This window comes from Pangasianodon hypophthalmus, chromosome 5, assembly GCF_027358585.1.
Source record: "Pangasianodon hypophthalmus isolate fPanHyp1 chromosome 5, fPanHyp1.pri, whole genome shotgun sequence".
NCBI classification, from domain to species: Eukaryota; Metazoa; Chordata; class Actinopteri; order Siluriformes; family Pangasiidae; genus Pangasianodon; species Pangasianodon hypophthalmus.
Genome location: NC_069714.1, coordinates 18,819,412 through 18,842,437, shown reverse-complemented (window position 1 = coordinate 18,842,437; position 23,026 = coordinate 18,819,412). Strand labels below are relative to the sequence as shown.

The following is a 23,026-nucleotide window of genomic DNA, read 5'->3' as shown; positions in this document are numbered from 1 at the left end:
CACATTTTAAATATTTTCCTGTGAGTACAGCACATGTTAAAGCATGAGCTTAAAAAAAATGTAGAAGACCTTTTCTTCCTGCTTGTCAATCATTCATGCATCTCACATCCTGGACTCCTCTTCCCACCATCTGGAGAGGCATTTCATTTTAAGAGCTCCATCACACCTCAGTGCTGTTTAATGCTTCGTCTTGCTGTCAGCCACTCTGAGAATATGAGATTAAATTTATTCAAAGTTTTAATTCAACAGAGATTTATGATTCCATATACTGGGAAAATTCTGGTCCTTCTTTTTCAAAACACCCTCTATTTTATCCTAGATTGAAAAGAAACCATAATTCTGTGTAGTATTGTAACAGATCTTATATCCAGAGTAATCACACTAATTGCATGAATAGCCATAAATACAAAAAAACATTAAATCAGCATTTATGGTAAGTGAAACTTGAAGATACAAAGAATCATTAGATGAATAGGGAGTAAATTATCTAATCACCTACCTTAATGTCACCTCCTTGACTGCTTTTTCTCATTTATTACATTTATACATTTGTGGAAATATAAATTATTATATAAAATTGTGTCTACACTGTGCTTCTACTTTACACTAATGCTGAAGTTTCTGCTTCCCCACGCCATGAGAATGTGCGAGTGTAGCATGCTTATGGCTGTAATGAAATATATTGTTCATGCTTGTGGGTGGCGGTGCTGCAGGAACAGATGGTTTCTATTTGTCCTGTGTGTGTCTGACATGAGGGGGACTCAAGGAGGGGCTGTGGGGAACTCCATGGACATTAAAGCCAATATGAGAGACTTACATGCTGTATATATTTATCCTGATGGCAATTCCTCCACCTTTTTTACATTGCAACCCAGTGGGAAGCACAAGCCTGCACGTTCTTAAAGGACCCAGCGGAGGTCACCATAGGGCAGCACTTAAACAAGCTGTGCTGATTCTCAGGTGTAGATGGCTGTTATAAATTATGTTGTTTGTTTTATGATGTAATTTGAATGAGACAAAACGCTGTAACAGGAAAAGCAGTCCTCTCAAAGCTGCAGTTGAATTGTTAAGAGCCCATGTGAGTCTCCTGCACCGTTCAAAACAGGTAATATACTGTAATTCTAAAGACCATTGTTTAAACAAGGCTATAGCATATAAATCCCTTTTAATTAGATAAATAGAAGAAATATGGGTCAAAGACAGTATGTGTCTTTTTGTGTCTAAAGCCTGTTATTAATAATATGCAGTAGAATTATTAATGTGCATAAATATTATAAAACATAATTCATTCACGGGGCAAAAAAATGTTAAGGAAGAAATAAAGTCCAAAACAATCACTCAAAGTAACACTTTCCAATTCGAACATCTAGTGTTTAAAAAATGTCACAATATCACTACAATCATTTCTGTGGTATATTCTTAAAAAACTTTTACATTTAAGTTTTTTGAAATCCATCCGGTTTTCAAAGCCATTTTCGTCTTGACTTTTTAAAAAAAAAAATTAAATGTGAATATTTGATTCTCTTTCTCCTCCAGCCTCCTCCATCCTGAAGCGAGAGAAGCGAATGAGAACTCAGAGGGTGCATTTTGAGAAGGTGACGGTGTATTATTTCAGCCGGCGACAAGGCTTTACCAGTGTGCCCAGTCAGGGAGGCAGCACCTTGGGCATGTCGAGTCGACACAGCTCTGTACGGCAGTACACACTCGGCGAGTTTGCCAAGGAGCAGGAGCGCCTACACAGGGACATGCTGAGAGACCACCTGAAAGAGGAAAAACTCAACTCCATCAAACTCAGGGTAGGAAACAGACTCCATTAATAAAAATGCTCTGGAAGATGACTTTTATAGGCGCTACAACAGGTATATGCAGTAACGTAACTCTGTGAACTGCTTTTCCGTTTCTAGCTGACTAAAAATGGTTCTGTCGAGTCAGAAGAGGCAAATGCTCTCACGGTGGACGATATCTCAGATGATGACCTGGACCTGGACAACACAGAGGTGGATGAGTACTTCTTCCTCCAGCCGTTGACCACCAAGAAGCGCCGGGCCCTGCTTCGCGCATCTGGTGTCAAGAAGATCGATGTGGAAGAGAAGCATGAGCTGAGGGCCATCCGAGTGTCACGGGAGGACTGCGGCTGTGACTGCAGACTCTTCTGTGACCCAGAGACTTGCACTTGCAGCCTGGCAGGCATCAAGTGCCAGGTAAACATATCTGTATATGATAAATCAGCAAAGATGTCTGACACACACACATGCACACACACACACACACACACACACACTTACTTTTAGAAAAAGAGATTCCATCTAGAATTTTAAAGGGTTTATTGGTTTGTCCCTCTGGGGGACCCCAAAAACTTTCTATGTAAAACTCTACAACACAGGGTTCTACAACACACAAAAAAACTCTTTTAGAAAAGGTTCCACGAAGAACTCCTGTAGAAACTGTTCCTCTGCCTTCTAGACAATTATAAAGTCCTCAAAGATGCTTAAAACATGGATTCCAGCTAATAGAGCCTTCATAAATTGTAGGGAGTTAGCAGGAATTCTGTAGCATTTTGAAGAATCTTTCTGACGTGCAAATTCTTTGGAGCAGCAAATAACTTTCATATCATTTATAGGGTTCTTTAAATACCTAGAAACAATAACTATCCAAAGAATGCTCGAGAAACCCTTTTTGTAAATGTAAGTGTACACACACACTTCTTTCACACAGTGCATTATTATTATTATTATTATTATTATTATTATTATTATTGTCACTTTACAGACAAAAGACAAGTCAAACACAGTACTAAATGGAAGACTGACAAGTTAAAACAGATTAAAATGTAATAGTCTTTATTTGAGATATTGCCTTATCAAATTAAGGCATCAAGCATGAAATAGATGACACAGATTGAGCTGATAATTTGAGTTAATTTATGTTAAGACATCTCATGCTTTTACTTTGGCCAGTCTGATGAGGTTTCACGCTAAGTTCCATTTAAATCTTAAGGCTTGGTTGTGTTGTTTCCGTGCAGGTGGACCGCATGTCGTTCCCATGTGGCTGCACTAAAGAGGGCTGCAGTAATGCTGCCGGCCGGATTGAGTTCAACCCCATCCGGGTGCGCACGCACTTCCTGCACACCATCATGAAACTAGAGCTGGAGAAGAGCAGGGAGCAGCAGCAGAGCTCGGCCCCTGGTCCCGCCTCTGTCCCTGCCCCTAATGGCAACGGTTACCACAGCGACACCAATGGACACTGCAGCCCACTAACATCAGGCCAACACGCTTTAGAATATCCTGTCCCTGATTCCGTCCAGCAGAGCGCCATCATGCACCTGCAAGCTGTAGATGATATGGATGAGGCCTTGGAAGAGGAAGAGGATGAAGAGGAGGAGGAGGAGGAGGAAGAAGAAGATGAGGATGAGGATGAAAATGAAGAGGATGAAGACGAGAGCAGCAGTTTGTGTAGCCTGTCGGACTCGAGTACACAGAGCCTGGCGAACAGTGACTCAGAGGAGGAGGAAGACGATGATGTCGATGATGATGAAGACAAAGCAGAGGAGTTTGAGGATGGCCTGACCATCGCTCCTTTGTCACACAATGAGGTGGTTTCTCCATCCTCTGTGATGTGCTACTCGGAGAATACGGTCACACAGGAGAACCAAACCAATGGCAATGCTTATTTTATCAACTCCTCAGCTGAATACTATCAGATGGAGAATGCCAGCTCAGCATCACTTTTAGCAGCTGCTAACCAGGCTAACGAGAGCTATGGAGGAGATTCAACCTCATATCAAGAAAGGGTGACCAGCACTAATGGAGTGATGGCACCAGGAGCCTTTAACATGACCACTGAGCATTACACTGACTATTCACAGCCACCTGAGGAACAATACACCAATCATCATTTCACTCTCACTAATGGATCCTCAGCCACAATTGGCTGCTGTGAACCAGAACAGGACAAAAGCATGCAATCGAAAGGGACCTACCACAGCCAATCAGGAGAGCTGAGTCAGATGGAGTACCAAAACTATCTGAACAATAACACAGAAGAGGGATACACGACTAATGGGAACTGTTTTGTGGTAGAGCAGCCAAAGGAGGCATCTCACAGCCTGTCTGAGGTTACCTCTTTAGCAGACACCACCAAAGGACCCCCAATACTGGAGCCTTTCCCTGAGCCCACCCCTGTTTAGATACACACATTACATCCATGAGGAGGAGACACAAATGGTAAGCTATCAAGTGTTTGATTCAAATACCACACAGACTCAAATAATGGTCTTTGTTTCTACACTTGACATAGTTTAGTTTGAAGATGTTGACATGTATGATATTCATAATCATGTATTTTTCAATGAGCCAGAAAAAAAAATCCATAATTCTAAGTGCAAACTGAGATCATATAAACTGTAAGCTTTAGGCCTGTGCAATGTTATCTGGTATTTCAAAAGTCAAAGTTCTAGTTTTGAGCAGATATTGTGGATAGAACTTTTCTATGTCTATGTGTCAGTGGTGCAAAAATTGTTGCCGTTCATTAATATATTCAAGAAAATGTGTATACTTAATCATTTTGATAAAAGCGCATGTTCTTTTGTAGCTTTTGTTGGCAATCTATGGTTTTTGTATTGATTGCATTGATGTACTGTAAAAAAAAAAAAAAAAGGTTAAGTTCTTGTTGTTACATATGTATATCATGCTTTTAAAGCATTTGTAAAAGCATGAAGCCTGATCTTAAAATGTTTGCTGTTTTTGCAATACCAAATCAGATGATTTAAGTTGTGAATATAATACACTTCATGAAGACAATGCACTTTTCCAGAGGCTGATGCCATGCAAAACGGCAAATAGTCTTTAGCAGAGCACTGATAAGGTGAATTATCTCTTACTGGACCATTATTTAATCCTCATTACACCATTCAGGTGGTGAGAGAATGAAAGAGTTCTTCATTTTTAGCATTTCCAACTAATATCTTTGGGATTATACAGGGACATCTGATCAAATGCACTTTGAAAAGCATCAAATTAATTTGTTCTGAGGCATTGCATATCTTTTACAATGTAGTTATGTGTTCAAGTTATTGAAAAAAAGGCTATAGGAAAAAAGGAAGGAAAGAAAGCATATGTCTGAAAGTAAATTGTAGAAAGTTTATTAAATTAATCATAATGTGGAGAACCAGAAATCTAGTGATAAAATAGGTCTGATTTCTCATAAGTTATAATAAGGCTTGTGTTTCAGCATATGCTTATTTCCCAATTTAATGTGTTACTTAGTACTGTAAAAAAAAAAAAAAAAAGAATCATATATAAGAGAATTTGCTAAAGAGGCATTATAAATTTGCAGTATTGAATTGACTTCTCTGAGCATCAAATTATGATATGAATAAAGTGAACAAATTATACATTTATAATATATGAACAAATGATTTTTAAAGACTGATTAGTCATTCGAGTGCAATAGTGTAACAGGATAATAACTATGGTCATTTCTGGAGGTCAGCCCTTCATTGCCAGACATCACTTTCAACTAATTTACTGACTGATCTTGAAATGAAATTGTATTTCACGCACAATTACAATAGTGTTACATATTCCTCAATAGTGTTTCGATGAAATGTAGGCTATTTTTTAAGCGGATAGTTGTTTTTCAAGAAGCAGAAAAGAGGACAATCATATTCCTGCAGTGATTTTGCCAGTGTATAGAAGAACTACAGAGCTCACTACAGCCAGCATTTTAGAGCAGATGTATATGCCATAAATTAATTTCTCGAACAACATTTTAGACTAAATCTTTGAACAAATAAGGAAGTGTTTCTTAAAGATTAAAAAAATAGTTTGGAAGGTAACTGGAACATTGCCTTTGGTGTGACTTAACACAAAGTGAATGCCTTTCTTTTTTTTTTATTTCATTTCCACTCAAAAGTAAAATGGGAAATCTTGGGAAAGTAAAATGGGAAAGACTATGTCCTTATAGTTTGGATTTGCTTTTGACGTTCATGTCCCATTGTTTCCATAGTTTGTGTTTCAAGCATTTTTTTTTTTCTTTACCTCTTGGCTTAATGGACAGTGCTCGTATTTGACCTCATTCTCTGTTGGAGTCCATCATATGAAGCGATGTCTTGGCCGTGCTGTAGCAGAAGGCAGCACATTCAGCATCGCCACCACACTCTGTTTGCAGTATTTATTCTGAATGATCTATTGAAATGTGTATTTATTGTGATTTCCTGAAATGGTATGTGCTGAATAAAACATTTCTTTGCTAATAGTGTCCATCATGTGTTGTGATTTTAGTAATAACCATAGCCTGAAGCTGTTTGAAATTGCATACATACATACATACAGCAGCAGAATATACTGTATAATATGTACTATTCCTTGTAGTAGTGTGCAGTGTGCCACAATTATGCTTTGGTATAATGTTGTAACCGCCAGTTGAATTCATTTATGAGCACAGCTACTTCTGAATGACCTTGCATCATTTAATTTTTGAGCATATTCACCGTTCCGGTGAACAAATGTCGTACTTTTCAGTAATTAAAGCCAAACATGAAGCAATGAGGCAATGAAGAGGAACTTAAATTGGAATTTAAATACAGTAATCCATAGCAACAATAGCTAATTATTTCTATATTAAGCATTAAGCTGGCACAGCATGTTAAGAACTAAGAAGCTTTATTTTAATTCATGCAAACTTATTTTGAGGACTCTTTGAACAGCAAATGGAAGTGGCTAGTCTCATTGAAAAATAAATCTTGATTCTTCGAATATACAAAATGGAAACTCCCATCTCTATTTGGCGACCTCCTTCTCCTGTTAAACCAGTGTAATGAGAAAATATATGCATACTGAATCATAATAAGCTGTAACACTTCATTTAGTGTTCAATAATAAATACGGCAAAACCACTGAAGTGACTTTTTTTTTTTTTTTTACATTTTCACCAATCTGTTCACTCAAATTAATTCCCCTCAAAGAGCTTTAATATTGAAAAATGTGCTATAAAGTGAAGGGTGACTAAGACCTACCGAGAGAAAAAAATGATATTAAATGCATTTCTGAGTCATTTTCATAAATATACATACATACACACACAGACACAGACAGACAAAATAAACCGTAGACGCACTGAGCACAAAGATAAATACACTACATTAATATGTATCATTTCGCCTCTGTGGATGAGCTGGATGAGATTGGAGAAGGCTGTTTCCGCCAGGCTCACCTTCCTGTGTTCCTTCTTTTTCATGTGACTCACAGCATTGATGGGAGCCACATACAGATCAAGTCCTTCTGAATGTATTCACTGGCCTACCTGCATCCGTGTATGATGAAGTTTCTGCACCATGTGGGTGGCAGTTACCCTTCACCCAGCTCTGATATGTCCTCATCAGTACTTACTCAGTTCCCTTTCTAAGTTGCATATTAGTTTATGTGTCCCATATTATTATTCATATTTATTTTGGGAGTTTTGAAAATAAGGTTTAGGGTTCAATATAAGTAGCATACATACTAGCCTGTTTTGGACAGACTCTCTGTTGGGGTCCAAAAGTCTGAGACCATGTTGAAAATCTGAGATTTTTTTTTTTTTTTTTCATTTAAACTTGGAAATAAACAGAATGTTACTAATACTAAATATTTAAACAAAAAAAAAAGTAAATGTCTCAATATCAATATCTTGAATATTTAAGATTCTGCACAATTTCTAGGTCTCTATTTAAATGAGACAATGTCTAATCTCTTCTACTGGAGCAAGTGTTCAGATGACACTCTGAGGGATTTGATCTGAAATGGATCATAAGATTTTGCACAAACTTGTGGAGTCGATGTCAGCTCAAGTGCACACTGTCATTAAAGCAAAAAGAGGACAAACCAAATACTAAGAAACATTGAAATTCATGTAAATATTTGAAAGATTCTATTTTTCACTAAATAATATAATACACCCTTATCGTGTTACAATATAATGTGTAATGTGTTAAATTAATAAAGACTGCAAAATAGAAGCAGTTTCACTAGTGCTCTCAGATTTGGACTCCACTGTATGTCTACCTACACAGCCTAGAATGACCATCACTAAAGTTACCTCTGATCAGCGTTAGTCCTGTGGAATGGACCTTTCCACTGATGAATGGAATAGAAAGAGCTCACAGAGCAACAGATTACACTCAGTAATTGTATACCTACTAAGTGAACCTAATAGAAGAACTAATAAGTGTAGCTACGAGGTAGTGATAAGATGAAAGCTTATGGATACATAACATCAACCTTCAGAATAAAAATTTAGAATAAGAAAATTAAATCATGGTGTGATTTTACAGCCCTTTTATCTGCCTGAAATTTGTTATACTACTTCTCATTCCTGAAGAATAAATAGTCTATATAAATTTATGGATTGCTTAATTCTTAGCCCAGGGCAACATTTTCTATTATGAACCCATGTAGTAAATGTTTCTGTACTTGCAGAATTTGCCTTAGTCTATTAATTTGAAAAAAAAAAAAAGTAATAATTTAATTAAAATAATATATATATTTTTTGTCAGCGGCATTTCAACCTGAGATGAATCAGACAGATGTCTTTAATTTTTAACAGTCCCATCATGCCATTATGCAAACTTTTTATATTTGTCTACAGATACAAACTCAGGAGCTGCTGTTTTGGGTGTCTTGCACCACTGCCAGACCTGCCATGAACTGAAATTCAAATAGGAATTCAGACTGCGCCCTCTACTGCTCAAAAACACATCTACACTGTAGGCCTTCTGCTCCTGTGAAAAGCCTGAGCAGTATGATCACTAGTTGGATGTGTTTTAATTTATTGCCAATTTGAAAGACCCAAAAGGGGCTTTCATTTACTGTATAATTAAATGTATTTAGTTACATTAAAATGTATATATTTTCAATGTTACTTGTTTCCAGATCAGCTGGGTTAGAGGAACACACACTTTTAATTTGTAATGCAGTGTTTAACAGTGCAGCACTGCTGAACAACCTTCAGAAAAGTTAACCAAACACATGTAGCTACAACAAGGTCTGTGGACTTGCTTTAAAAAGACAAAAAGCAGGTAGGATAACCAGAGGTATGCATTGATGCCTGTAGTAAATTTAAATATATAATTAGGCTATTATATTTACTATCTGACTGGGTTTAACATATACTGTCCTACATGTTATACACTTGTATTTTAAGCTCTCAGATTGATAACAAAATATCACCATGGAGGCAAACTCAACCATAAGCCACGATTATCAAAGAGTTTTGTTGTTTGTTTTTTTTTAAATGTGTGAACATGCTGTAGGTTGCAGTATGGTTTGATTGGTATGGTATCTATCTATTGGTGTGGTATGCCATGCAATCTCTGAAATGAATGTGTAGGGCTAAATCTTAAAAACATCAAACACAACAGCAAAGAGCACACTGAGATTTTGTGTTTGTCTATTTGTACATTATCATGGCACAGATTTGGGGAAATTTTTTTGCCTTCCGCTTGTTGGTTAATAGTAGTAAAGGGGCAGTAGTCAATTCTTTTTATTTCTTATTAGTACAAGTGACATACACAATATTTAGAAAATGATGATAATAATAATTGTTTAAACAATGGCATCAGCACAAGTGTATAATGTGGCTGAGAAACCCCATCTGAAGAACTTTGTTAAGGGCTGGAATGTGTGTTTGTGCTTGCATCGGCCTCCTGTCAGTCATTTTATATACACTCCCCAATGCCCCTGCCTCACTCTGCCCCATCTCAGTCTATTCAGCAAGAAAAAAACAAAAATTATGCTTGTAATGCTTTTCATGTGTGTTTTATTTCATAGTAGTTCTCTAGATTCTCCAACAATAGGCTAGACAAGGTGAATTTTGCCTAGCTTTAGCTAGCAAAAACAGTCACAATGCCAATGCTGTATTGAATGCAGTGAATACAGTATATGGAGGTATGTGGTAAGTTTACCAGCTCGATACCAACCACCCTTATGGTGTTCCGTTTTGGAGAGCAGTATCTGATTAATTGAATTCTCAACTCTCACATGTAGTGTTTTGAAACTTTAATGCCAGCTTACTTTGTGTATTTCCTAATGGAAAGGAAACAATGTGCAGTACATCCATACACACACATGACAGTGTCATTTTGCCAAAAATTATATTTCTGTTTGAATGTTGTATACAGATCATACATTCTCACTGGACTTTAGAATTGCCCTTGGCCTTGGTTAGTGTGTAACTTTTAGTCCTTCATGCCAAAAATGATGTGGTGGAGAAATGCTTTAAGATTAAGTTTAAGATTAAGTTTTAAACTGACTTGGCTTTAATTTTGGAATAGTGAAACATTAGTATATAACTTTTTTCTTTTCTGTCTTATCCAGCTGTGGATTCCAGTTTGGGACTAAAAAGATAACTGATATTAAATATGGCCTGCTCTTTAATCAGTTTCTTTTTTGAAAAACAAAGTGATCAAATTGTCTTTTGGAATGCATTACATCAGAGAGATAGCTTTTGAAACTGGGTCCACTTAGTACGTCATTCAGGGATCAATGACGTACTGGAAATATTACATTCTTCACATCATGCATTTTACATAATGCTTTCAGGTGGGGTTCAGTATGCATTATATGCCATTTCAAATACAGACACCGTTTATGCCAAAACAGTGAGGATTGTGCACAGAAGGTCTCCAAAATGGGTGGAGCTGGGTACATGATGAGTGGCTTGACTCCCTCACGTTGTCTTGCCCTATATTGTCCAATGTTTAATGGCTGGTCGACCTTTCAAAAATTAGGCTTTTGCTTTGACTAAAAAATCCTTAGTAGGGGACAGTACAACTCTGAGATGTGTCTACTTCTAAAATTAGGAGATGCATGAAAAAATATTTCCAAGAGCAGAAGTGTCACTCTTGTTGTTATTCTTTTGGCTGCTCCCGTTAGGGGTCGCCACGGCGGATCACTAGTCCGCATGTTTGATTTGGCATGTTTGGTTTTAAGCAGGATGCCCTTCCGGACGCAACCCTCCCATTTTATCTGGGCTTGCGACTGGCACTGAGAGTGCACTCTCAGTGGGTGGGTTGGTTCCCTAGCTGAGAATTGAACCCAGGCCACAGCGGTGAGTGTGCAGGAGCCTTAGCCACTAGACTAAGGGACTAGGAGCAGAAGTAGTACTGAAGGGTTAATAATTGAACTGACTACCCAGGAGCCCTAGGTTGAGGGACCTGAACTAAAATGTTTGCATGGGTGTGAAAACAACTGAATACCCCTAAATGTTACTGTCTGCCAAATATAAACACAGTTCAAAATAATGTCAGTTACAGAGTACAAAGCACTAAGTCAGTCAAGACTATAAGTGTCAGACAAGAGTTACAAGTTTGTCAAGTTGCAATAATTTGTTCATACTCATTCACTGACTCATTCACTAGCACTTTGTTTGCCCGAATTCAATGTGGATGTGGATCATGTTTCTCGCTAAGCGTTTTGAATGATATGGAGTCTTTCAGTGATAACACTCTTGAACAATGCAGGAATAGCTCATATACATTACCATTTTGTGTCATTTAGTTAGTTTGTTAATACGCCCATGTTTAAACAAAGATAAAAATTCACAACCAGCCCAACACAGAGATTACACCAGTCAGCCTGTTCAGGATCATAAAAGGTTTTTGGAATGTTTATTTTAAAAGCATACATTGCCTTTGTTCAATGATATTTTCTTGTGTTGTTAGGTTACAGTACTTTTTACTACCATCTCTCTGTCCACAATATTGCTTTACAAAGTATTATTTAGACAAGGTGTCATTTGTGAACACAAACACTCACTAACTCAAACACTGACCCAGTGAGTGAAAGGGGAAAAATACAAGCAGAAACACTGGTTTTGTTCAGTACCCATGGATTCAGTAGTCTGTAAGAATTTTTGTGGGGGATTTCGATCCAATGACAGACTCCTTCAATAAATACAGACCAGCCCTTTAATGCTATTTGTCTGCCAGTCAGTTCTGTGTTTTCTAAGTCTGAAAAAAAGGTTGTCAGTGAAGGAAAGGAATGAGTCAGTGCATGGCAGTGACCTAGATCATCCTATTTAATTCAAGAACTCATTTATCAAGACCATTCAGGAACAACACATATGGAATAGGAGTAATTTATAGTGCATATGGGGGGAATTGCACTTAGTGGAACTGGGCTTACAAATACTCTTTGGTGCATTAAAATGTGCAGGTTAGACCAACTTCAGATTAAAACCACAAAATATTTTGAAGGGCTCTGTTTCTGTTAGATTCTTACTGTGAGACAGTGGTAACAGCCCTCTCAGTAAAGAGAGAAAGAATGTTTGAGAAACATATTAACAGTTCAGAAGTCTTCACTTGGTGCTTTACTGTACAACTTCAGCATACTTCCTGAAGGTGCTTTGTTGCTTTTTTTTTTTACACTATTGTGCATGTATGTTCTATACATGTACTCTATTCATACCACTTAATGATATTTAAATCTTTCCAGCAGCAGTAATTTCACATATAAAAATAAATTAAAATTCTCTTGTTCAGAAGTTCAGTAACAATAGTGTGTATTTTAATTGGCTTGTCCTCTCAGGTGAAAGCCCAAAGCTGGAATCTGTCCGCTGAGTTGCAGGGGACCATAGAGGGGTTTTCATAGCGAGCGCTCAGGCACAGCTTCCGCCCGCGGTTATAAAACAGCTGATTCTACAGAGCCAAAGAGGAGCACACAGAGAGGCGATTGGCAACATATCACTGCTATCCAATAAAAGCAAACATTAAGAAATTTATAGCAAGTAATACAAGAAAAATATAACTGCTCTCCATCTCTAAAATACAGAGAAAAGATGCACAAAGAACACTGCTTGGTTCGTGTGTTAGACTTGATTACATGGGTAAGCGAGGGATACGTCTTGGTCATTCATTCTTCTGCTACCTAAGACAGCCATGCCCTGACATGTTATTAAATTTACCAGATTATTACGCTTCTTCAGACCAAGAAAGGCTGTACAGAGAACTATACAATGCTACAATTCAGAACTCATTAGAGTGCTGCTTAAGCACAGATCAAACAGCATGACTAGCCACAGGGGAGAAGGATTAGTAAACAGTGTAAAAATGTGGCAGCTCTTAAACTTTCATTACCTCCTGCAGCTCCCATTTCTGTTCAGGTCCAGTGAAGGAGTTGTGGCCTTTATACTGACAATCCTGGAGTTTCACCAGTCCATCACTTGCATGCAGACAAAGCTCCTTCTGAATGTTGTGTCGTATTTCATGGTGCGTTGAATACTCAAAATACTATATATGCATGTTTTGAGAGGAAGAGGAAAGCAATATTTAATACAAATGTTTTTTGAAAGGGTTGTGTAATTCATATATTGCATACAATGTCTGTTATTGCATACAATGTTATAAAATCGGGATGAAGTAATTCACATTACATCCCCAGATTCCACTGACCAATTTAAATACTTTTTAAATAATAACTAGTTTCTTACAAGAAAAAAGTTTGTTAGATGAATGATAAATATTAGAAGGAACTTCAGCTGGTAATAGTTAAATGGTGGTACCTGGTTGCCTCCTAGGCCATGGCATGGGTACATGATGAGCGCCTTGCCTCCCTCGTTGTTCTCTCCTACATCCAGACACATGTCCTTCCCTGTGTTCTTTATCTGGGGAGAGAGTGTGCACACAGTCAGAAACTAAAAGACAGTGAGATGGGGTAGATAGAGGCAAGAGTTAGATGAAAAAATAAATTGGAGAAGGAGAGGGCCATCAGGGCAGTATGATCCAAGCTGTTAAAACATGGAACCGAGCTTTCTCCAAGACCCTCTGCAGGGAGAGATGCATTGCGGGAAACCACAGTGGCCAGACACAACATTCTGTGGTCTGGAGGATTGGAACGAGGAGAAAGGCAAAGAGAGAGAAAACGACTGAAAGAAGAATTAGGAGAGCCAAATGGGGGGGAGAGAGAGGAAAAAGAATGAGAGAGAGAATGAGAGAATGGGCAGAAGTAGGTAATAAATGGAAATAATGAGTGAAAATGAGACCCGCCACTGTGTACACATGCACACACACACATGCACGCACACACCCTTACCGCGCCAAACTGCAGTGGGTTGAGATCAGGCATGAAGACCTCTGGGTACACGTTCTTTAAATACCAGGAGAAGCTCTTACACTGTAGCCTCTCACGGAGCTCCAAGCGTTTGGAGACATCTCCAAACGATCTCTGTGGAAACAGACCCAGACTGCCATTAATAAATGTTAATAAAGGTGAAGGGAGGGGTTCATTTCTGAAGCAGCTTTTGAATCAGGAGGAGACCATCCATTCTGTTACCCCCAGGCCGTATAGGAACTGGTTTTAGGCAGTCTTTTCCCCTCAGGTTTAGACTAGCAGCAGGTCTTGGCTACATGTTAAAAGTCTGGTGATGGTTTTCAGTGGTTTGGGCCATGAAAGAGCAGCAAGTCTTGGATTCTGGCATGAAGTTGAGAGTCTGGCATGATGCCTTTAAAATCAACTCAACACTGCAAAATGACCAAGCAATTTTTTTCCACAGCAAATATGTGGCCACAAATCTTTATAACATGACAGCACAACCATCTAGGCGTAGAAAATGATGAATATACAGAGTACAACTAGTATTGTCTTCATGCTGTGTCCATCTAAGCCATGACTACCTAAAAATTGAATAAACTCTCAGTGGGACTTTCTTGGATACGTAGAGAACATTCATCATTCCAAAGAGGCCTTGCTGTGCAACCACAACAGTATGGTGTTAAGTGTGATCCAATGTACATTACAGGAGACCCTACATCTGTTCATAGACAGTCTAGGCACAGATCAGTGCATGATCTTTATGTGGAAGATCTCCATTAAGACAAGCACAGCCTTTCTACTCTTTCAATTCAAAACTTGGTATAATGTGAACATGAGAAACTTGACACCACAGAAAAACAAAGGATAACAAGCATGGAAGTCTAAGAATGACTTTCTTTGTTCCTCCTCTGTTCACTTTATCCAGCACAGACATTATGACCATCTTTTAGACATATGATTAATCCTAGATTTTATTTAACTGAAATATTTTCATGGCGCTTCATTGAAAGTCAATTTGAGTCTCGGATTTGTCTTAATCTATGTCTGGAAAATACTAAATCCACTCATGTTTAACTTGGCCATCATGGGTAAGTGTCAGATTACACAAAACAGTTCTTGACAGTCTCAACCAGAGAAGCTATGTAATTTCTATACACAAGACGTATACTGTATAACCAAGCGTATTAATTCTCTGCTGTTAATTACTAATGTCTGTGGAATGGTAAAGCTATCAACAATGGTACCCCCTTGTCACAAAGCACATTCATCCATCAGTCGACCTGGACATTAATGAAATCTCAGCCGGAGACTGAAGAAAGGAAAAAAGAGGTGTCACTGCTTCTGGAAGTGGAAGTTATCTCTATTCCTCTGTGATAGACAGCTGGAATCAGAACCTAACGCAAAAAAACCTTATATTACCTCTTTAGACATCTGCGCTGCCTGCTGGTTCCTGCGGTAGAAGATCTCCTTGTAGTCGTCCATCCAGACCTCGGCCAGCCTCACCTGATTACGGGCAATCACTTGCGTGCCCTTGGGGAAGGTGTGAGGGCTTTTAGTGCGGAATACGTGGCCCACTACGGAGCAGGGGATGATCTCTAACTGACCCCCACACTGCCATACCTGCAGGTATGGAAACAAGGAGGGAACATATGCAGAATATTTCATACATTACTGTGAATTTCTATGCAACTAGGTAAAAAACTCAGCTGCAAATTCAGTTTTGTGGACATTCAGAAAAGCTAATGAATATCTTCAAAATTTAGTCTTTGAATTGACAGTATTTTGACAGAATTTTTCTCAAATCCTAAAAATGATCCAGAACCAGGGCTGCCAGGGTCATGGTTTTTATGCCAAATTGAGATAGTTTTGGAACAAGGTTGTGGGTGGAAAAAGCAAGTCCACATGTGCCCTTTTTTTTTTGGCTAATTTAAATTATAGTCTGCAGCTTCCAAGATCTTGTTTTAAAGCAAATAAATGGAATTAAATCAATACTTAAAATAAATAAACAATGGGTATGGTAAACAAAGGGAAAATGTCTTTTTTTTTAAGGATTATGCAGTGGCTCAAGGTCAGGCAATGATAAACAAACACATTGCAGATATGCCTTCTGCAAATCAGAAATGCGTGTGCACCAAGGTGAACTTGATTCCAACCCAAAGACTAAGAAGCACATGAAAAATATTTAGCTCCCTTTTCCATTGCCTGAACTTTTTGGGATAGTTTCAGGTCTTGTTGTACAGATTTTTAAATGTAGTTTGGCTGGAGATTTTGCTGTGACCTGGCAACATTGTTCAGAACATTGAATTGTTATCCTTTGAGCCATTACATAATGAGGACAGACGGCCATGAGTCACTATAACTATGTCTTCATTTTTCTTTTTGCACATGATACATGAAATATATTCTAGTTTAAATTAAGTTACTGATTCCTTTTTGTGGAAAACAGATGACTACACAACAGTCCTTTCCATGTTTCAGTGAATTCATTCATTCATTCATTCATTAACTCATTCAGTCATCTTCAGTAACCACTTTGTCTTGTCAGGGTCGTGGTGGATCCAGATCCTATGCTGGGAATACTGGGCATGAGGCAGGAATACACCCTAAAGGGTGTAGAATGCCAGTCCATCACAGGGCACCATGCACACATTCATTCACACTCAGGGTGAATTTATAGTCACCAGTGAAAATGGTTTTCTTTTTTTTTTTTTTTTTTTTCATTTCTTACCCTGAAGGACATTTCAATATTCTCTCCTCCCCAGATCTCCATCTCCTCATCATAGCTCCCAATGTGATAGAAATAATTTTTAGAGATAGAGAACAGTCCTCCAGCAAATGCTGGTGTTCTGTAGAGTACAGAAAAAAAATATTAATTTACATCAATAGATTTGAATGTAAATCTAAGCAAATAAAAATGAAGGGCAGTTCTTTACAAAGCTGTCCTTCAGTCTTGGTTTGTTTACAATGTCTTACTTGATGGGGTAGGTCTCATCTTTTCGCCGCTTTTTTTCATGATCAGGCAAACTCTCCCAGCCGAAGGACAGACCCCAGTCAAAGTTGCCCCGATTGTGGTTCTGCCCGTATGGCGAAGGCTTCATGAACTCAAACGTATTCAGGTCGATAGTGGTGATGTCTGGACTCACCACTGCCGTGTAGTTCTCTGCTATCCGGGCCAGCAAAGGCTCCAGCCAGCCATGAAAACATTCACCTGCACAAAAAGAGCATTTAAGAGAATAGTCCTTTACCATTGTGGTAGAAGTCGGAACTGAGTGTTTCAAGGATGTTCAAGCTTCAAGTACTCAGTGGGGGAGAAGTGTGGGTACAAACCAAACTAACATGCCAAGAACAACAGTGTAGAGCTGCATGCTTGTAAGGCACTGGTGCGTTGGAAAATCTCTATGTAAACAGTGTGTGAAACCACACTGAATAATAACAATTTTTATGAGCTTAACCAGCATGACACAGAGGCACACACTTTCCAGCGAGGGCCATCATTACTGTCATCATGCTTGTTTTGCTAGAGAAAAAGCTCTGCAGTGACTGCGCTGCAAGGTACAGTGTGGGCGTGTACGAGTGCAAAAGCCCCAAACTCATGATGAGTCAGTATTTTTTTGACTTACAGTGAGCATCCAGGAAGGTGAGGGTGTCTCCAGTGGCTACCGAGGCTCCCAGAAGTCGTGCAGTGATGAGGCCTTTCCTTTCGAGCTGTCGCACCACACGCACAATGTGCAGTTGCTTTAGATACTCATCAAGCTCTTCCTTCAGCCGTTCTGTATGGTAGAAGACCAAAATGAGTTTGTTACTGCTGAGAACACAGTCAAGATATGCACCTGTGCATACATACACAATTTTCATTTTTAGGGAAACAGAAGCTAAGCTATGCCATGTGAAAAGCTGTAGTAAAGTCCATGAATAATCATACGGTGGCCATTTTTTCTGATTTTCTTCTGAACCCTAGAGAGTGAATTTTAAATAACACTGATTTTGAGGTCAAAGTGCAAAACACCAGAGAAACCTTATAGAAGATTTATGAAGACCTCAGCAGTGGATGCATGAAGAAAACAATCATAAAGAAAAACTGCTCAATATAATAAGAACACTATGCACTATGTAGGGATATATGTGTCAGAGACGACCATAAATAGAAGCCTACACCAGAATGGCCTCAATTACCCTAGGCCTGTGGGGTCCTAGGACAAAATTATTATGACAAAAATTAACCTGTACCTGAGAAATGGAATGAGGAAAGTATGCAGAAAAATAACCTGCTAATAATTCAGAGAAAAATGACATGCATGGCTGCCAGTAGAACTGACTCACGTCTCTTTACTGATGATGAATTAGGTACAGAAGCATCTTTTCTGTTCTGTACCAGCCAAATGCCTCAAAACTTGGCATATGGCACTTCACTTGGTAGTAGAATGACCACATCTTCAAAGATACTCTCTGTTTTAGGGTTCCATAGAGAAACTTTCAGGGGTCATTCCACCACCCCAGCCCACCCACCCACTCACCCATTATGATCTTATAAACTACATTGTGTCATTACTCCCACAACAACAAGTGTTACACCTTCCATTTCAGGGCAATCTATAGAAGGTGTTTGGATCTCACAAGTATAGTGCTTTCATTATTAACCAAATAAACTAATGTCATAAGCAATGATTTGTACATTTGTAGGATGGATGGAAACTGGATGGATGTCTTAACTGAAACCGAGCAGATTGGCTTACACACCTCCAGCTTGCTTTCCATAGTGGGCATTACTTTGTTAGAGGGAATTAGGGAGAGAGAAACTTAGACAGAGGAAAACAGAACAATCTCTCAGTAAAGAGAGTTGAAGGAACATGATTGACAGGCAAATACAAATTTGCAAATGAGGGAAAAGATGGAGTAAAACTTGCATGGCAGTCTGCTAGTCCTGATCTAATCAGTCTCTGTATGGTCATTCTAGGCACTAGTTTATAACTGAAGCCTAACAGTGGGACCATTTTCTTTAAGCCTTGGGTGTGTTATACAACTACATTGTATCTGCCTCCCCAAACAGCTGCAAAAGATACTGCAAAACCCCTATCACAGTCAACTATGCTTTCTGCTCTACAGCCCATTATGAGCCACTGGTACAAAGATCCACCCAGGCCATCCTGTCCTGCCATAACAGTTTGGCTAGAGAGCTATAAAGTGGGACACCTGACTGACTTTAGTTCAGTTAAACACCAGGGTGGTCCTGCAGTCCTAAAAGCTGAGGAGTAGTTACCGTCTGTGCTGGCATCATCAACAAGGATGATCTCTTTGAGAAGAAGGGCAGGAGAGGTGTGGAGCACACTGTAGACAGTCCGCAGCAATGTGCTCCATGCCTCATTATGGAACACGATGATCACGCTCGTGGTCGGCAAGGCTGGGCAACGCCTAAATGTCTGCTCTATGCATCTGAAGGAAAGAGAGAGAAAAATAGAAAGAAATAGTTGGAATGATGCATGGAGAGATGGAGCAAGACAGATGCATGCCATTCCCCACTGCCATAAAGCAGGGTGTACAACCATAAGGTGAATACATCCATGAAATATCTGTGGTTCACTGGGTGACCGACACCCTTAAAAACAGAAAAGAACAATAAAACGGGGCTTGGTACACTCTAAATTGCCTAGTCAAACTAATAAGAACAAGAACAGGCTTGTGTAATTAGCCAGACATAGCTCAACATCTTCCTTCTTTCTTCTTTTTCTCTTCGATCAGCCACCTCAACTAGGCAGACATACTGAAGCAATGTCTCAGGAAAAAGTCTGTGGTTTTTCAGAGCAGCAGCCAAATGTAAATAGTGTGTTTGGGATTTAGCCTCAGTGTGTTCTAGAAATTGAAATATGTATGTTATCATTTCTGCTTAATGGTGGTCCTTTCATCCATTATGTTTTCTGGAATTTGGTCATTTGTGTTTAAAGACCACAATATATTACTTAACTTAAGCACTAGATGGCACTATATTTTCCAAATAGCAAACATGATCTAATACAATTTTAGAGTTGAGTTTGGATTATAATAGGCTTTATTATATTTATACAAAAAGGCTACCAGAAATAATCCCTATTAATGATCATAGGCACTATCCAGTGCCAATTTTTTATAGTCAGGATCACACTATAGGTCAGTCTAGTCTTTGCTAAAACCAGACAAATACCTTTGCTTAGCTAACTGTTGTTACATAATAATTAAATACAAAGTGCCTACGTACTCTGGCGGCCTTGTATCAGGGCCGAGGTCTCGACTGAGTGAGATACGATCACTAGCGTACAGGTTAAAGCAGTGTTTCTCCTCGCCTTTCTCCTTCTCCTTCTGCTCAGCTGGGCCGAGGTTCTCCGTATGGAAGGGTTTCCCCGATGCGCCCGGGGCACTGGGATTTTGCGGGGGACGTTCCAGCACAGGCCTCAGCTCTGCGGCTGTGTAGTAACCAGGCAGACAGGGCTGGCTGCTCCTGCTCTCCTGCTGCCTCACAGGGGCTCGGATCTGCATCTTTGGCATGGCGTCCCTAAAGTTATTCACGGCCCCCATTACCATGCCCAGCATGGTGTCCCGTTTCTCTACAATCCCTTTTAGCCAGGGCTCCTCCTGTGGGCTCTGACTGACCACCTCTCTTTGCATCAGGAACAAAAATGTGACGAACACTAGCGCCACAATGGCAACCTTCCATGGGTGCAAACGCCTGCGTAGCAGTCTGCGGATCAAAGTCATTCTTCTGTGGTGGGAATGAATAGTGGTGTGTGTGTACTTCTAGAGTGTTGCAGACAATGATTCACCTGACACACGATGTGAGTAACATCACTGACTCCTAAACCTGTGAAAGAAGAAAAAAGTCAGTGACAAACATTACCTGTATGCACAATCTTAAGGGTAATATTTAGTTATGGTTATAAAACAATTTAATTTTAAAGAAAGCCCAGTTTAAATACTTATGGGTATAGGATTGGGAAAGGAGGTATTTTACTTTGAGGTATTTTACTCAGTTTCAACATCTATGGTATCCAAAATAAACAATTTCATTGACATTTAAGATCTTTTTAGGATGACTGCAAAATTAGTCTCAATGAGAGAAACGTGTTTTTAGGTCTTTTTATACTTTTATACATTCTCTAGGAAATTACTGCTGAGGTTTCTTTCCTACCAAACTGAAACATGGTAACTATAACAACTGGGAAATACATTATATATATATATATATATATATATATATATATATATATATATATATATATATATATATATATATATATTACACACACATACAGCCAACATATTACGCTGTCAATGCTGCATTACTTAGTAGTGTTAAAATGCCAAAATGCCACCTATATAGCCCACACAAAAGATGCATTCAAGGATGGCTTTCAGTGAAAACCATAACCTTACCCAGACTATACTGCCATAACATATGGTATGCCAGTAAAAACATATAATCCAAGTCTCTTCGAGACAGGTGAGGTTTTATTCCAAGCAGAATTCCAACACGGGAAACTTCTAATAAAGTTACAATCCAACCAAAACCACTTCAGTATTTGTTACACAATACCATATAATAACCCCAAAAAAAGCCTCCACGTGCGAAAGCCTGGTTTGTATTTATCTGTTCGTGTTTGATCAACGGCGTTCTCACAGAGGTTCATCCGGAATCGTTTAAAAAGCTCAGGTTCTTATTCCAGACAGAATTCCAGGCGTCTCAGACCCTGAGGAAACAGCCACGTAACGAAAGACAGTGCGTCTGATTCAGGAATCTCGACACTCTACTTCCGTGTGTTGAATCCAGGTGTGCTTGTCAGGTAAGAAGCTCGGAGGCGAGCCTCGACCGCGCATGCGCAGAGGCCACCTATAAAACCACTCCACGCCGAGGCTACATAAAGGTACAAAGGATGTCTCCTCGATGGTGGCACCCCAGAGACTAGGAGAAGTGCAGTGCAGTGCCTTTATTTCTAACACTTAACTAACAAATTTATTTGTTTTTCATTTCTCTAGGGGAAAAAAAGTACTGCAATTAAAAAAAAACAGCGATTTTGCGTCAAATATGGCCTGTGTGTGATATAAATACAGTTGTATTCCATCTGGATGAGGTGCGTGTGAGAGTTTAGAAGAGTGATAAGCAGGACTGGATTTAAATGTGTTGTAAATACGACTTGGATACATTAATATCTAGGCTACCTACAACACATGAAACAAACAAGTGTAAACTGTTTCAGTTCTCCCAAACCGCCCCCAGAAACTCAGCGGGTGTGTCGGATTATAAGGGGAGTGAGACCATGTCCATAAAGCGGATGCTATTGTATTGTGTTGTGTTGTATTAATGGTTATTTAGTGAGCCTACAGGCAGCAGTATGTGGTTTGGGACGAAGCCTGAGGTAAAGTTAACCGGCTTCGCGCGAGCCCCTCGCTCTCACACGGTTGCTGGGATACAGCGAGCGGAGGAACGCGCGCGAGCCGCATCAAAACAGAAGCCAGACTCAACACAGAAACGGCGTAAAGTTCGGATAAAGTTTCCAATTCAGCCGAAAGCACTTCGGGATTTGTTACACAGTCACATTTAACAACAAACAAACAAAAAAAACTGCTCAAACTTACCCCACGTGCGGAAGCCTGGTTTGTGTTGAGCTGCTCGTGTGGCGGTCTCACGGAGGCTCATCCGGATTCTTTTAGAGATTATTAAGATCAGTGGCAACACCGCAGTCTGACACTGACAACAAACAGGATGCCAGCAAGTAAAGCCCTGATCTTATGTGTGATGCCTACATTCAGGACGTTTAGGGGAGGAAAAAAAAAAAAAAAAACTTACCAGCGCACGCGTATAAAAAGTTGCTTAATCCATGTTGTCAGATTGTAAAGGACACAGCAGAAGCGATGGCCATGCGAGACAGAAAGAGAGGTGTGTGTGTGTGTGGGGCTGTTGAGCTCTATAGACGGACATGCCAAGAAGGGGCACCAGC

At 39.3% G+C, this 23,026-nt stretch overlaps 2 protein-coding genes across 7 annotated transcripts in view; one reads left to right on the top strand and one right to left on the bottom strand.

Annotated features, from left to right (window-relative positions):
• The window catches only part of csrnp3 (cysteine-serine-rich nuclear protein 3), a 29,486-nt gene extending 23,233 nt beyond the window's left edge, over positions 1-6,253 (top strand). For all 3 annotated transcript variants that reach the window (XM_026947055.3, XM_026947069.3, XM_026947062.3), the window contains 3 exons: positions 1,537-1,796; positions 1,905-2,201; positions 3,023-6,253. In XM_026947055.3, coding sequence (XP_026802856.3) covers positions 1,537-1,796; positions 1,905-2,201; positions 3,023-4,186 — 1,721 coding nt within the window. In that variant the 3' untranslated portion in view covers positions 4,187-6,253. The remainder of the gene's footprint in view (positions 1-1,536; positions 1,797-1,904; positions 2,202-3,022) is intronic.
• A 5,359-nt stretch (positions 6,254-11,612) lies between these two features.
• Positions 11,613-22,996, bottom strand: galnt3 (UDP-N-acetyl-alpha-D-galactosamine:polypeptide N-acetylgalactosaminyltransferase 3 (GalNAc-T3)). 4 transcript variants are annotated; one of them, XM_034304645.2, is made up of 12 exons: positions 22,876-22,996; positions 22,665-22,776; positions 20,293-20,892; positions 19,321-19,493; positions 17,684-17,833; positions 17,037-17,271; positions 16,792-16,909; positions 15,483-15,683; positions 14,064-14,195; positions 13,534-13,635; positions 13,109-13,261; positions 11,613-12,670 (listed from the first exon to the last, which is right to left on the bottom strand). In XM_034304645.2, the coding sequence occupies exons 3-12, from the start codon at positions 20,787-20,789 to the stop codon at positions 12,557-12,559; spliced, it is 1,875 nt and encodes a 624-aa protein (XP_034160536.1). In that variant the 5' UTR covers positions 20,790-20,892; positions 22,665-22,776; positions 22,876-22,996; the 3' UTR covers positions 11,613-12,556. The 4 variants fall into 4 exon arrangements, with proteins under 4 accessions (XP_034160536.1, XP_053090419.1, XP_026769047.1 ...); XM_053234444.1 differs by having other exon boundaries at positions 22,665-22,990; XM_026913246.3 differs by lacking the exons at positions 22,665-22,776; positions 22,876-22,996 and adding an exon at positions 21,709-22,457.
• Positions 22,997-23,026: the final 30 nt, after the last annotated feature.

What these genes read in the sequence shown, in the direction of transcription:
- galnt3 (XM_034304645.2), bottom strand. Translation starts at nt 20,789, where the DNA reads ATGACTTTGATCCGCAGACTGCTACGCAGGCGTTTGCACCCATGGAAG. An exon ending in CACCTTCCTGGATGCTCACT is followed by an intron (nt 17,272 to 17,683) that starts GTAAGTCAAAAA and finishes CTTTTTGTGCAG; the next exon opens with GTGAATGTTTTCATGGCTGG. An exon ending in GATGAGACCTACCCCATCAA is followed by an intron (nt 16,910 to 17,036) that starts GTAAGACATTGT and finishes TGTACTCTACAG; the next exon opens with AACACCAGCATTTGCTGGAG.